This window comes from Malaclemys terrapin, chromosome 15, assembly GCF_027887155.1.
Source record: "Malaclemys terrapin pileata isolate rMalTer1 chromosome 15, rMalTer1.hap1, whole genome shotgun sequence".
In the NCBI taxonomy this organism is placed as follows: domain Eukaryota; kingdom Metazoa; phylum Chordata; order Testudines; family Emydidae; genus Malaclemys; species Malaclemys terrapin.
The window spans coordinates 33392558-33405866 of record NC_071519.1 but is presented as its reverse complement, the minus strand read 5'-3'; the positions used below and the strand labels follow the sequence as shown (position 1 = coordinate 33405866).

At 56.8% G+C, this 13309-nt stretch overlaps 1 protein-coding gene across 1 annotated transcript in view; it reads left to right on the top strand.

Moving 5' to 3' along the window:
• The window catches only part of PCSK7 (proprotein convertase subtilisin/kexin type 7), a 54624-nt gene extending 41382 nt beyond the window's left edge, over positions 1-13242 (top strand). Inside the window, exons 12-16 of the mRNA XM_054049539.1 lie at positions 4975-5131; positions 6102-6196; positions 7081-7174; positions 8554-8671; positions 9870-13242. Coding sequence (XP_053905514.1) covers positions 4975-5131; positions 6102-6196; positions 7081-7174; positions 8554-8671; positions 9870-10289 — 884 coding nt within the window. The 3' untranslated portion in view covers positions 10290-13242. The remainder of the gene's footprint in view (positions 1-4974; positions 5132-6101; positions 6197-7080; positions 7175-8553; positions 8672-9869) is intronic.
• The last annotated feature ends 67 nt before the right edge of the window (positions 13243-13309 follow it).

Below are 13309 nucleotides of genomic sequence, written 5' to 3'. Positions count from 1 at the left end.
AGACAGCTAAGGCTGAGGAGGGGGGTCTGGGGCAGGAGGAACAGCTGTGGCTATAGGGATGACCCCAGTGGGACAGGATGGGGGGGCAGCAGGGACAGATTGGCCTCGCACAAGCCCAGGAATTTTAGACAGACTATGAAAGAGTTAAGCGTCCCGAGAAGCCGGATTTTTTTTCTTTTTCTTTTGAGACCGCGGCTGCTTTTGTTCGTTGAGCTGCTTCCCCCCACGCGCGCGTAGTTCAATAAATTGATGTCTTTGGAAAGGCAGACAGGCATTAGCGAGCTCTTACGGCAGGGCCCAGCACGGCAGGGGCTGGGCTGCGGCCAGACCTGTTCAGTTGCCTTTGACCATTTTAGGTAATGTTGCAGCTCCTGACTTGGCTGGCCTCTGTCAACATAAACAAGGCCCTTCTCCGGAGCTGCTACTAGTGGGAAGGAGAGGCCCAGGAGTAAAGTTGAGCTGATGTGGTGCAGCCCGTGGTTGTGGGGCTTGTTTTCCTTCCCATACCAGGAGCCCCCCTCGCCATGGGCTCACTGGCCAGATGTGCTTGTGTGTTTTAGTCTGGCCTTCCTTTCCTGCTCACCAGCCGCCCTCCCCTTTCATTGTGTTTTGTCCTCGTGCATGATGGGAAATTCCTTCTGCACCCCCTGAAATGACTGGCGTTCACCGCGGCTCCCCAGACAAGACTCTCCAGCGGGGGGCAACGTGGGATTAAACCCTTGGCTTGCTCACTGACCCACTGGTCCCGGGAATTCATCCCATTCACAAGCCTGGTGGGAGCGGCAGGGCACAGAGGAGCAGCCCTCCTTATCCATTTCCAGTGCCCGCCATCAGAGGGGCCCAAAGCACCTCGCGGTCGCCAGTGAATGAACCTTCCCCACCCGCTCTGAATTAGGGACCTGGGGAGTCCCTCTTACAGGCAGTGCCACGCGACTGACCTGCCAGACAGCTTTGAATCCCAGTGCTGTCTTTGGCTTCCACTCGCACCCTTTGCTGGGCAGGGAGCCCCCTGCTTTGAACCCACTGTATCAGGCCTGGGTGAGGCACAAGCTGACTGAATGATTTCCCCCATGGTCACACAAAGGATTAAACCCCCGAGGCCTCCAATCTCCCTAGCCACGTCCTGGGTGCTAACCGCCTGGCACAGGATAGGTCGCGGGGCAATGGGCAGAACAGCTCATCTGATGGCTTTCACAGCTGCTCCCTGTTCGACAGAGCCCAGCATGAAAGCCTGGGTTGGCCGTGATCGGCTATTCGGAGGCCTCCCTGAAAGGACTTTGAAGCGTCAGTGGATTTCCCGGTAGACAGGTGTCCCCGTCGCAACTCCCACTCCGCCCCCAGCCCTAGCCCTCGGGGGTCTCTCCAGGGCAGGCCTGAGGCACCTTGACGGGAGCTTGCCTAGTGAATTTTGTGCCGGCTCTGCAGAGGGGGAGAGAGGATGGGAGGACGGGAGCGTGTCCGCCCCACATCCTTTCTGAGCACTGAATTCACACACCGATGTAAAGTGCAGAGACCTGGCTGCCCAGTCCAGGGAAACGTGAGTGTCGGGGCAGCCTCTAGAGAGACCTTGTAAAACCGCACGAGAGACACTAACCCTGATCCCGGCAAACAGGAGGCAGGGTTGTTTTTTGTTAATGGAGTCAGGTTTGTTCTCAGCCTGTAGGAGCCTTAAAGATCATGGCTAGGAGAGAAAAACAAGGGAGCTCTGGCAGCTCTGAGAGCGTTGCCCTAAAAGGAATTCTGAGTTGAAAGTGCAGCAGCAAACAAGATGTTAGGAAATGCCAGAAAAGAGAGACGTGGGGGAAGTATGTCCGAAGGAATGCACGCTGCTCTGCTTTCCGCCCAGGTGCCCTGGGGACTCACCCGGAGACTTAACCCTTCAGCGCAGGCACGAAGGGAGACTGGAACTGGCCTCTTAATCACCACACACGTGAGAGGCCTGCATCTCCGTTGCTAAGGAAGGCCATGTGTGAAAGCAGCCAAGGAGAGTCCTTAATGCACCCCCGGTCCTGTAGCTTGGGAATGGGCTAAGGAGGCAGATGCTGCCCGTCCGTTTCCTGGCTGGGCGGCTGGGAGGGTTGTTGAAGCTAGAGCTGGCCACATTGTTTGGCAAATAGTAAATTTGTCAACAAATGCATTGGGGGGGAGGGTTTGCACTGAAATAATTCATCAATTCAGGTCGAGTTGTGGCTGGAAAAAAATGGATTCTTTCTCTCGAAAAAGTCAAACTGGTTCATTTCCACCCTTTCAAAATGAAACATTGGGATGTTTTGTTTTGAAATTTAACTATATTTATTTAAAAATAAACAACGAAAAAGGATGAAAAGCACCTGAAAAGGAAACACAATGAAAACCTGAAAATAATTAATTTCTTCTCAGGGTTTGGTGGTGTTTTGTTTTCGTTTCATCTGAGGTGTTTTTGGTTGCAAAATGAAATGTTGTTGTTTTCCTTTCAGTGAGAAAAGCAAAACATTCAGTTTTGCTTCAAAAGGAACCAGTATTGGGTTTGGATTTTTTCGGTTTGGCCCCCAAACTGAACAATCACTTATTCGTTTGGCTCTGTTAGCCCCCTTAACTCTGGTTGAAATCTGCTGCTGTCAGACTCTCTAGCTGATTACAGTTTCTCGTTGGTAGCACCTTTGGGGAGGCAGTATTGATTAGTGGTTGGAACTAGGGTGACCAGATTACCCGATTTTATAGGGACAGTCCCAATATTGGGGATTTGTCTTATATGGGTGCCTATTACCCCCCACCAGCAGATCAAGGAACGTGATCGTTCCCCTTTATTCGACATGGGTGAGGCCTCATCTGGAATACTGTGTCCAGTTTTGGGCCCCACACTACAAGAAGGATGTGGAAAAATTGGAAAGAGTCCAGCAGAGGGCAACAAAAATGATTAGGGGTCTGGAGCACATGACTTATGAGGAGAGGCTGAGAGAACTGGGATTGTTTAGTCTCCAGAAGAGAAGAATGAGGGGGGATTTGATAGCAGCCTTCAACTACCTGAAGGGGGGTTCCAAAGAGGATGGAGCTCGGCTGTTCTCAGTGGTGGCAGATGACAGAACAAGGAGCAATGGTCTCAAGCTGCAGTGGGGGAGGTCTAGGTTGGATATTAGGAAACACTATGTCACTAGGAGGGTGGTGAAGCACTGGAATGGGTTCCCTAGGGAGGTGGTGGAATCTCCTTCCTTGGAGGTTTTTAAGGTCCGGCTTGACAAAGCCCTGGCTGGGATGATTTAGTTAGGAATTGGTCCTGCTTTGAGCAGGGGGTTGGACTAGATGACCTCCTGAGGTCCCTTCCAACCCTGATATTCTATGATTCACCTCCTGTCCTGATTTTTCACACTTGCTGTCAGGTCACCCTAGTTGGAACTGTGGACTGGGAGTAGGGTGACTAGACAGCAAATGTGAAAAATCAGGACAGGGGGTTGGGTTAATAGGAGCCTATATAAGAAAAAGACCCAAAAATCTGGACTGTCCCTATAAAATCGGGACATCTGGTCACCCTAACTGGGAGTCCAGTCTCCTGGGTTCTACTCTCAGCTTCGGTGCTCACTCCCTTGCCACTTTAGGCAAGTCACTTACCCTCCCAATGCTTCTGGTTCCCAAGCTTTAAACGGGAATAAAGATGCCTCTAGCTCTCAGGGAGGTTGTGAGGCATAGTTCACGGATATTTGCAAAGGGCTTGGAGATCCTCGGGCGAAAAGCACTGGCAAGGGGCAAAGGATTATTATTGCAGTTGCTGAAGGTTGAAGGGTTCTCGTTGCAGCCCTGAACCTTCACATCAGCACCCTCCTCTCCTGCTCTGGAATTCGCAGTCCCTGAGTCAGGACAGCGTGGAATTTTTGTGGTAAACTGGCCTGTCTGTCACCTTGAACTCAGCCCATCTGTTCCAAAGAGCAGAGTGCGTCACGGTGTACCTAGGGCCGGGGCATTCGAATCCCTGTGGGGCAGGGCTGGGAGATCGCTTTGACTGCAAGCTTAGGCTGTAAGCTCTCAGCCCATCTGACTGCAAGGAAAGCTTCTTGTCGTGGCATTAGCATCACAGTGGCACATGCAGCCCTACTAACTTCACAGCACAGGCACATAGACTATTTCGGAGGGAGAAGAACATAGATCCAAGTAAGGCTTTCCCACCTCCTGGGCTTTGCAGGTGCAGGTGACATGTTATGGGATATCAGAGACGCAGCCATTCTGTTTTATACAACATTTCTACTACTTGCTGCCACTACTTTCCTCAGCAGTTCTCCGACACCGCGAAATCCCGATCCCGCTTCTTTCTTCAAATCCTCAATTTCCTGTCTTTGCTGTTAATAGCCAGAGTTCAGCGGGAGTCACCCTGCTAAATCCAGTTATGCTGCTTTGCAGAATTGTGCAGAGGAAGGATGTGTCTTTGGGAACAAAGCACATTTGTAAAAACTAACGCTGGAGGGAAGCTCTGACCAGGTATCACCTGTGTAACTGTTTAGGACAAACTTCCTGCATTGGTGGGAAGACAAGCACTGCATTCAGGCTGCATGAGAAATTCCCAGTGGAGCGCCCACAGCCCAAGCCATACAAGCCAGGCGTGAAAAGCAAGGCAGCATAGTCACTGCTGAGGGACTGCAAGCCACGGAGCTGGGTGTACATGAGAACGCTTTTCCAGGCCTGGCTGTTTTCCCGCGTTTGACATGGGTGGCAAGGGGCTGTTAACAATGAAAACGGATCCGTTCGTGGGAAGTTGAGACGCTGATTGTGGAGCTGGGTGCCAGAGCGCCCGGAATTGGAAACGAGAGCAGCCTTGCTACATGTGTGGGCAGTGGGCGAAGAGTCCGTGTGAGAGGTGTCTAGCATGTGTCCTGCCTACGTGTTGCTCCGTTGTTCCCATGCAGCGCGGGGAGGTCTGGGGGGAGTGGGGAGCGCTCATTGTGAGTGTGTGTGTATGTGTCCTATTAACCAGCCCACTGACACCTGCACACCTTTACTCCTTACCAGTCACAGCGGCCGACCTTGCCTTGTCTGGCATGAGGACCTTGGAGCACGTGGCAGTGACCGTCACCATAACCCACCCTCGCCGTGGCAACCTGGAAATCAAACTCCTCTGCCCCAGTGGCATGGTGTCCAGGATTGGGACCACCAGGAGCCTGGACTCGTAAGCAGTGCAGAACTCTGCCGGCGGGGGCCGCAGGAAGGGGTGGGATGGGCTTGGGGGGCAGTGATGGGTGACTTCCCAGGTGCTATAAAGTCTGGGGGTCTGGAGGTGAAAGAGGGGGCTGGGTGGACCACGTGCAGCAAGGGCGTTTCCAGGTGGGTTGTGGAGTGAAAGGCGGTAGTTGAAAGCCACACACGTAATACAAGGATAGCACCGTATTAGCTCAGGTGCTTCTGTCCCTGTGTGAGCCCACTGCCCTGTCCAGCCCCAGCATTTAGAAGCCTGCTACGTGCTGCTTTTGCTCCATGGGAGGGGAAGGAGAATTTCCCAGGATCTCCCTAATGGACTCCTAGCCCACTCCTGCCCTGTATTAACACTGGCCATGGAGAGCTCCACTCCATGCCCCCCCGAGCCCAGCAAGTCCGCTGCAGGTGAATCCAGACAGAGCCATTTCTGTCCATCTCTCGGGGGCAATGCGGGGAGGGGGAGGGTGTTAATTAGCTGCAGCTCCCGGGTTCCTGGCCAGTTCTCAGCACCGCCCTCGGTATGAGCTGTCCCTGGGCTCTGTGTCCCCAGTGAACGGAACTGGCCTCTCAGAAAGCAGCACACGTAGACAGGCAGCACTGGCTGGCCCTGCTCAGCCGGGATGAGGCCAATGTCCCTCTCTCACCATCCAGGGTAGAGTGGGGAAGCTCGTATGGCAGCGCCCAGACCGCCCCTGGCCTGTGGATAGAAGCATTGCTGTCGCCGTCACCTCTGCTCTTTAATCTCCAGGCTCGTGCCTATTGGCTCACGCAATATGCTCTGCTCTGGGGCCAGGGACACCCAGCCCCTGCTGCCTTGGCCGCCAGGTCCTGCTCTCCTGCCCATCTCGTTGGGACAGAATCTGTTTGCAGACCTGACGCCCAGACACAAAGCGCCCAGTGGCTTGTTCGCGCCTCATGGGGTATTTTTCTCCTACCTCTTGCAGAGATCCCAACGGCTTTGCTGACTGGACCTTCTCCACAGTGAGGTGCTGGGGGGAGGAAGCCCAGGGCATGTACAGACTCATTATCAGGGATGTCGGTGAGTCCCTCCCTCTCTAGGAAACTAATGGTCCTGAGCCCACCGGCCTGTTGTCGACTTTCATTTCTGACTCCTGTGTGTGTCGGGTCCTCGCCCAGCCCCAGAGCCTCCAGTCTCCTCCTGCCCTGCAGGGGGAATCCATTGACGGCTGCTGAGTTCCTGGGGGGAAAGGCCCATTCCCTTCCTGCAGGACAGATGGGGAGTGCAGGCCCCAGGGCTGGAAGTAATCCAGGCAGGTGCTATATTAGCTAGTCTTCTACGGCTCTGCCCCCGCTCCTCTGTGCTTCCACACAGCACCCCTGCTATTCAGCCCTCTGCAGCCTGCTGACGCACCTCAATCCCAAGCCTCATCCTCAACCCTCCCTGCTGTCCAGGCCGGAGCCTCTCCAGTGCAGACAGAGGCGGCTAACTGTGGGGAGGGCCTGTGCTCAATTTGGGCTAGGCTGAGACTAGTGGGGGCCTGAGTCCGACCGGAGCCCAGGCCCCCAGAGCAGGATGGCTGGGTTGGCCCCCAAGGTCTCTCCCCGCTGGGTCTAGAGCCTGGCATACATAGAACTTTTCAGTCTGATGTGGGCACAGCCGTGCGTCATCGGGGTACTGTGCTGTGGGCCTTCCTGTGAGTCGTGAGGGGAGCAGTCGTTTATGTGCCACCCAGCTGCTGCTGAGGCCACGTGCCCACCACATGCTCCGGCCCATAGGATCCCAGAACAACGCCAAGACATCGATTCTTTCCCAGGCTAGGAGGCACAAAGGGTTCCCGTCCCCATCCTGCAGGCAGGGTCGCCATTGCTACGTCCGCAAGCAGGAATGCGGCTTTCTGTGGTACGCTGCAGCGGCAGGGGCCCCCTGGACCCCAGTGGGAAAGTCTCCGTTTGCTTTTCCAGGGGATGAGACGCTGAAGACAGGGACGTTGAAGCAGTGGCAGCTGACGCTTTACGGCTCTTCATGGACTCCGGCGGAGATGAGGGAACGGCAAAGGTACGGGAGCCTCCTTTCACAAAGGAGCCCTGAGGCCGGGCTGAGGCCGGGCAGTGGGCTTTTGTATGTGAACAGATTTTTGAACGGGTCAAATGGCCACGGCCCAGGAAGCATCCAATGAGGCAGAGGGAGCGTGCTGCTTGGCATTTCCAAGGAGGATTGCTGTCGCCTAGCTCCCAGGGAGAGAGCTCCAGGGCCCTGTGAGATGAAGGGAAATTCGGGTCTCAAGAGAGGGGGAGTCTGATTTCTTTATCACCTCACAAATCCGAGCTGCTGCTCTTTGGCTCGCAGCAGTGTCTGTAAGCACCGCGGAGGCTGGCCTGGGCGGCTGAACATAAAGAAACATACAATTGGACCTGGGACCGATTCCTGGTGGGGTTTGTAGCAGCCTGGAGATGGAGTCAGGACTCACTGGGCTAGGGCCTGCAGTTGGCCCCCTTGAATGATCTACTGGGGGATGTGGCTGGCTGCACAAGGGAACTCTGTGGCTGCTGAATGGAGCCAGCGTATGGTCCGATTCTGCCTGGCAAGTCCTGGGGTGCACAAGGCCCTCACAGACAGCCTGGCCGCCAGGGGCAGCGTGGAGGGCTTTAGGTTGGTGGATAGGTGACAAATCACGTATTTTGATCAATTCAAAGCACCTTTTCCTTTAACTCTCATGCCACCTGTCAGACTCGTTACCAAACGGTGCATTCTTGCTGCCGAAGGGGACACAGATAGTCCCTGGGATCTGCCACTCCCCCCTCCTTGGCCTGTACTTAATCCTGAGGGTTGGGAGATCGAAGCCAGCAAACACACTGATGGGGGCAGAGCACCTCCCTGTAGGGCTGGTGTCTCTTCTAGGAGCTTAGACCTGAGCAAAATTCAACCCCAGGAGGAGAGGAAACCTGCTTTCCTAACCCACAGGTCAGGGCCTCCGGGATGGTCTCCTGCTTGCTGGTAAAAGCCAGTGTGTCCATACAGCCTCTCTCCTCGCCTCAGTCCTGCCTGTCTCTTGGTTGTGTATGTGTTACTGGCCCCATGGCCAGATGAGGCAAACAGGAGCAGGGGATCTGAAAGAGAGACACCCCATCCCGTCCTGCTCCTCGGGGCCTGCTCCAGCCAGCACATGGCAGTGCTGGAGCCGGAAGCCCGCAGCCATTCCCTGCGCTAGCCGAAACAAGGGGGATACAATCAAAACTCTTCTCAGCCTCAGCCACAAACCCCCTGCCCTGCCCAGGCTGTCCCCACTCTGACCGCCCCTCCCCAGGCAGGCCCAGGGGAGCCGGCCTGCGGGGGCCATTCCTTCTCTAGTGCTGCGTTCCTCGGCCCTCTTCCCAGCTGCTTCACCTCCGGGGGCCTGTCTGCGGCAGTTTATTGAATGTGTGTCTTGGCTTCAGGCTGCTGGAGGACGCCATGAGTGGTCAGTACTTGAGCAGTGGCGAGTCCCTGCCTTGCCCTCCAGGGCTGGAGATCTCCGAGGAGGAGCCGTACACCATCACAGCCAACACCCTCAAGGTAAAGCCTGCAGGGCCTGCGCAGGGAGTACACCAGGGGCCCATCTTCGCTCTGGGGAGTGGATTGGGGGGCTGGATGGCTCGAGGGGGCAGCGGTGGGATCCGGAGCGTGTCCTCTGGGGTGCCAGTTCCTGTCCCGTCCACGTCAGCAGCGAGCCAGAGTACTTAATACTTGACTGCTGGTTGCTGGAATGAGTTGGGGGGCAGGGCACGTCTCAGCCCAGTCCCCACCGTACACGGACCCACACGGCAAGAGCCATGAACACACCCTTGGCAGAAGGCCAAGGGCTGACTAGGCCTTGGTGCCCGAACTCCTCTCTCCCCAGAGGGAGGGTCCCTGGGGCTGGTGCTCGCTATGTTGCGATCTAAGTGGGGATGGCGCGAAGGCCTGTGGGGCAGGACTAAACGCGCTGAACGTTCCCATCGACCCTGCTTGTTGGTGCTGAACTGGCTGGCCAGCAGCGGCTGGGTGCAAAGCCAGGCTGGCAGGCCAGGGACTGCCCGCACTGTGATGGTCACTGTGAACGCTGCCCTGGTCCGGCCCTTTGGGCATCCGCCTCCTCCCAGGGCCTAGTGAGCAGATCCCACACGGCAGCTGCTTTCGCCGTGCCCACAATCCCTGTCCATTCACCGTCCTCCCAAAGGGCTAGCTCTGCCCAGTTCTGCTTTCCAGCGCCACGCAGCAGGGAGAGGGGTTTCCTGCGTGTCTGAGGTTTCTCTCCCCCCCCGACATTAACACTCACACGGGCCCCACTTTGCAGCCCCCACCTGCCTGGGCAAGTTTGGAACGCAACTCCCTGGTGAGCTCACGCCTGCTGTTCCTTCGCTGGCTTGAGGTGTCCAGAGAGACGAGGCGTCTTCCCCAGGTCCCGTCCTGGGGCCCAGCCACTCCTCTGAGCTCAGGCTGCTCATCGGCTAACGCAGGCGCCCCTGAGAGACGGGAGCCAGCTGGCCCCATGCAGGTTACAAAGCTATCTGCACTCCTCCCGCAGCAAACACAAGGCCTTGAAGTAGGTGTGGGCATGTTTGAGGCCCATCCTTGGACTCTCTCCCCTCTCAGGCCAGCTGGCATGGCTACCAGCCTGGCACACAGCTTCCACTGGGGTGGAGCGGGTAGAAGAGACTAGCTCTTGGGTTTCGATAGGAGGCTTTGGTTTCTAATGGGGTTTTCTCCTTCCCCTTTCCCCTCCCCTCCCCAGATGCTCGTGTTGCTGGGATGCTTTGCTGTCTTCTGGACGATCTACTACATGCTGGAGGTTTACCTGTCCAGAAATAATGTAGTCTTCAATCTGACGTGCAACAGCTTCCCCGCCTGCAGGTGGTACCCCAGGGCTGGGCGGCAGAAGAACATGGAGAATGGGCTGGAGATGGAGTCCATCCCACTCAATGCGGGGAAGGACATGGAAGACGTGGAGATGGAGTCGGAGCAGCCACTGCCCAGCCCGGAAGCCCCAGAAAACTTAGGGGAAGAGGGAAGCTGGAATCCCCAGGATCCCAAACCTCACAGCAATGGCCGAGCCGCAGGCTTTCACGAAGCAATCCATTCGGGCTCAGGGTATCTTGGCCGGGACCTGGCCTCCGACCTCCTCTCAGCAGACAGGGAGCAGCAGACATGCTAGCGGGCGCGGGGAGCTTGGGATGCTGGCTGATATTGGGTACTGTCCTTCCCTGGCTGCAGGGTGGGGGAGACGTTCCAACCCCCCCACAGAGCCACCGCTGACTTGGGGGGTGCTGGCGGTGGATGTGGCTCGGATGACAGGCCCACGGCTGAGAGGAGGGACCAACGTCTTGCTCTCGACATTCCCCATCACAAAGGCCCCTTTCCCTGCCATTTATAAACAAAACAAGCCTTAACTCATTTTATAACGGAGTCTGTCCAGGGGCGAAACTCACGGCTTCTCTCCTTCCTCAGCCCTAGGCCCTGTGCTCCTGCTCCCCGCCTGTGAGCACCCGGCATCCGCTGAACTGAGCTTCCCTTCTGCTCCCGGCGTGCCCGCCCAGGGCCGGCCTGGCTGCTGGTGGAGGAGCCCGGGCTCACCTGCTAGGGCAGCATGGTGGCACTCAGCGAGTCCGGGCGCTCTCCTGGGGCTGGCTTTGGAGTGGCGCTCTCAGGTGTTGGAGAGGGAAGCCGGAAGGTTTCCATGTGGGCAGCCCCCAGACCCTGTGGCTGGGGCCCTCCCTGTGGTGCGTTCTTCAGGCAGGGCGCAGCCCTGGGGGAAAGGCGGAGATGGTGGAAGGCCCCAGCCTGACTCCTCCCTAGTGCATCTCCATTGCCTTCAGTGGGGCACTCCTGGCTGACAGCCCTGGGAGAGTGGACAGGCCCTTACTGTGGATTAGCTGCAGCCAAACCCCGCGGCCGCGGCATTTGGACGCCAGGGGTGGCTCCTGTAGGGTGATTCTGCAGCGGGGAAAGCCCGGGTTCTGGACCTGGTGACTGGCTCATGTTCTGGGGTTACGCCCAGGAGTGGTTACGTGTACTGCAGGCGCCCCCAGACTTTGCCCAGGCCCCTTGCCAGGAGCCCTGGGGCTGCCCCACCCTGCATTAGTGGAGGAGACTGTCACCCCCTTCGTTACAGACCTGCAGGGACTAAGGGCCCAGCCCTTCAGCCAGCTGGATCATGGCCTGGCCACACGCTGTATTGGACACAAGGGTGGCACCGCCAGGCTGCCCTATCTAGCTGCCCCCCAGATTGACGTCTTCGGTCTTGTAGGGATAGTTACTTCACGGAGTCTGGGGCTGGATTTTCTGAGATGCCTCCCCCAGAGGGGAGTCCAGCCACAGAGCTGTCCCTCTGCCTGCCTCGTCTGTCTCTTGTGCTCAGCACGGGCGCTGTGCCAGCTGGCTTGGGCAGCTCGCTCGGGGTGGGTTTGGTACCCAGTGCACTTCACACCTCCCAGAGCGCGAACCGAGGGTCGACACCCAGGCTCTGCCAATGCTCCTGAGCTATTGGGGGCCTTGAGAAACCACGGGGCGAGTCAGGGCGTGGGGAGCGGATCAGCTGTGCCCGCCTGTGCCCAGCAGCCTGGGAAGGCGAGAGCTGGGCTGTCCCTTTCCAGAGCCTCTGGGAGCTAGGGCACTGGCAGAGTCAGGTAGGTGCATGGGCTCCTCCCCCCGTGCAGCCATGGACTTGCACTGGAGTGTGCTGAGCAATCTCTGAAATTCCTGGGAGCCCTTGGACTGTTAGCGGGGGGGCAGAGTGAGGCTTCATGCAGTTACCTGCCCCGGAGAAGTGTCGTGCACCAGATGGGACTTCCCCAGCCCTGCACGTGGCTGGGTTAGCTGGACGGCAGCAGGGGCCATGTGAGCCCAGGGTGTACTGGCCAGCCATCTGTCTGTCTTTGCATCATGTCCCGTTGGCTGTGTTCCTGTTTTCATGGGGCAGGGGCTGGGGAAGCTCTCACACCGACCCCCAGGGCCCTGCTCAGCCAGCAACAGCCACAGTTTGGCTTGTAGTGTACGTCATTTAAGTTCCAAAGATGCTGTCCTCCCTCTCGCCTGCCGGAGGCATCGCAGCTTCTGCTGGAAAAGTCTCTGCTTGGGACAGAGGCAGGGGGACCTGGGGTGTGTTTAAGCCTGCTGCTTAAAGCAGTGGTTCTCCGTGGAAGGAGCCCCTTTGACTAACTGGACATTAAGGTATCCTGGGTGAAGGTGTCCTGCATCGCAAGAAGGCCCTTTACATAGTGTGTAGCCACTTGGTTGACTGTGGTAGCCAACATGAAATCTAGTGGCCTGTGCTTGGCTGACTGGAGTCTTCATTCCCCCTTCCTCAGCCAGCTGCCTTACCCGGCTATCCCCGTTTTCTGGGCTCTGCCTGCTGGCAGCTGTGGTCTCCGCGCACGTTTCACCTCCGGATGGCTTAGTACTTGGCTCATGTTAGCCAGGCAGACCAAACGTTGACGAAAAAAATCTGTTTGCCCATTTCCAACCATTGTAACTGCACCTTTTTCTCCCTGCTGTTCCCTCCGGCCACCATGCTTACCCCATCCTTTCACAAACTAGCCATTGTCTGGCTAGAGGAAAGTAAAGGGTCTGGTTTTTCTTGGGCCTGGTGTGCACATTGAGGTCTGGCGCAGGGCACTCACAGCAAACACAACTGGTCGGCCCAGCGAGTGCAGAGAGCAGGTGCCTTTCCCCTGGCCTAGTTGCTATAGCGTGTCTGTGTCAGATTCCCAGGACAGGGCCCAGAGGAAGGTCTGTGCCCCTCCAGCTGCTTGCGGGGAAGCCATTGGAGTGTTCCAAGAGTGACAGGACCCCGACTCCAGCAATACATTGCATGGCTGGATGAGTGTGTTCCGGTGACTGTGTGTCTCCAGCCATGGCCCGCTCTGCTGCTTAGCACAGTAGTCCTGTCAGCGACATTGAGGGAGCAGATTTTAAATCCTGCATGGGTTTTCCATGTGAGCATTTTAAACGTTACATTGGGGTTGACGGGTTGGGGGTTTTCGTTGTTTTTGCAACAATCCATCACAGACATCGGGAGCATTTCTTTTTCTAAAGATTTGGGGTTTTATTTTTGAAACAGCAAAGGCCTTTTTGTGCAGCTTTCCAAAATAAAGTCTTTAAAAACCAGACTGGTAGCCGAAATCTCTCTGTGTGCCAGTTGGCTTGTTGTTAAACTGCTCTGAGTGCTCCAACCGC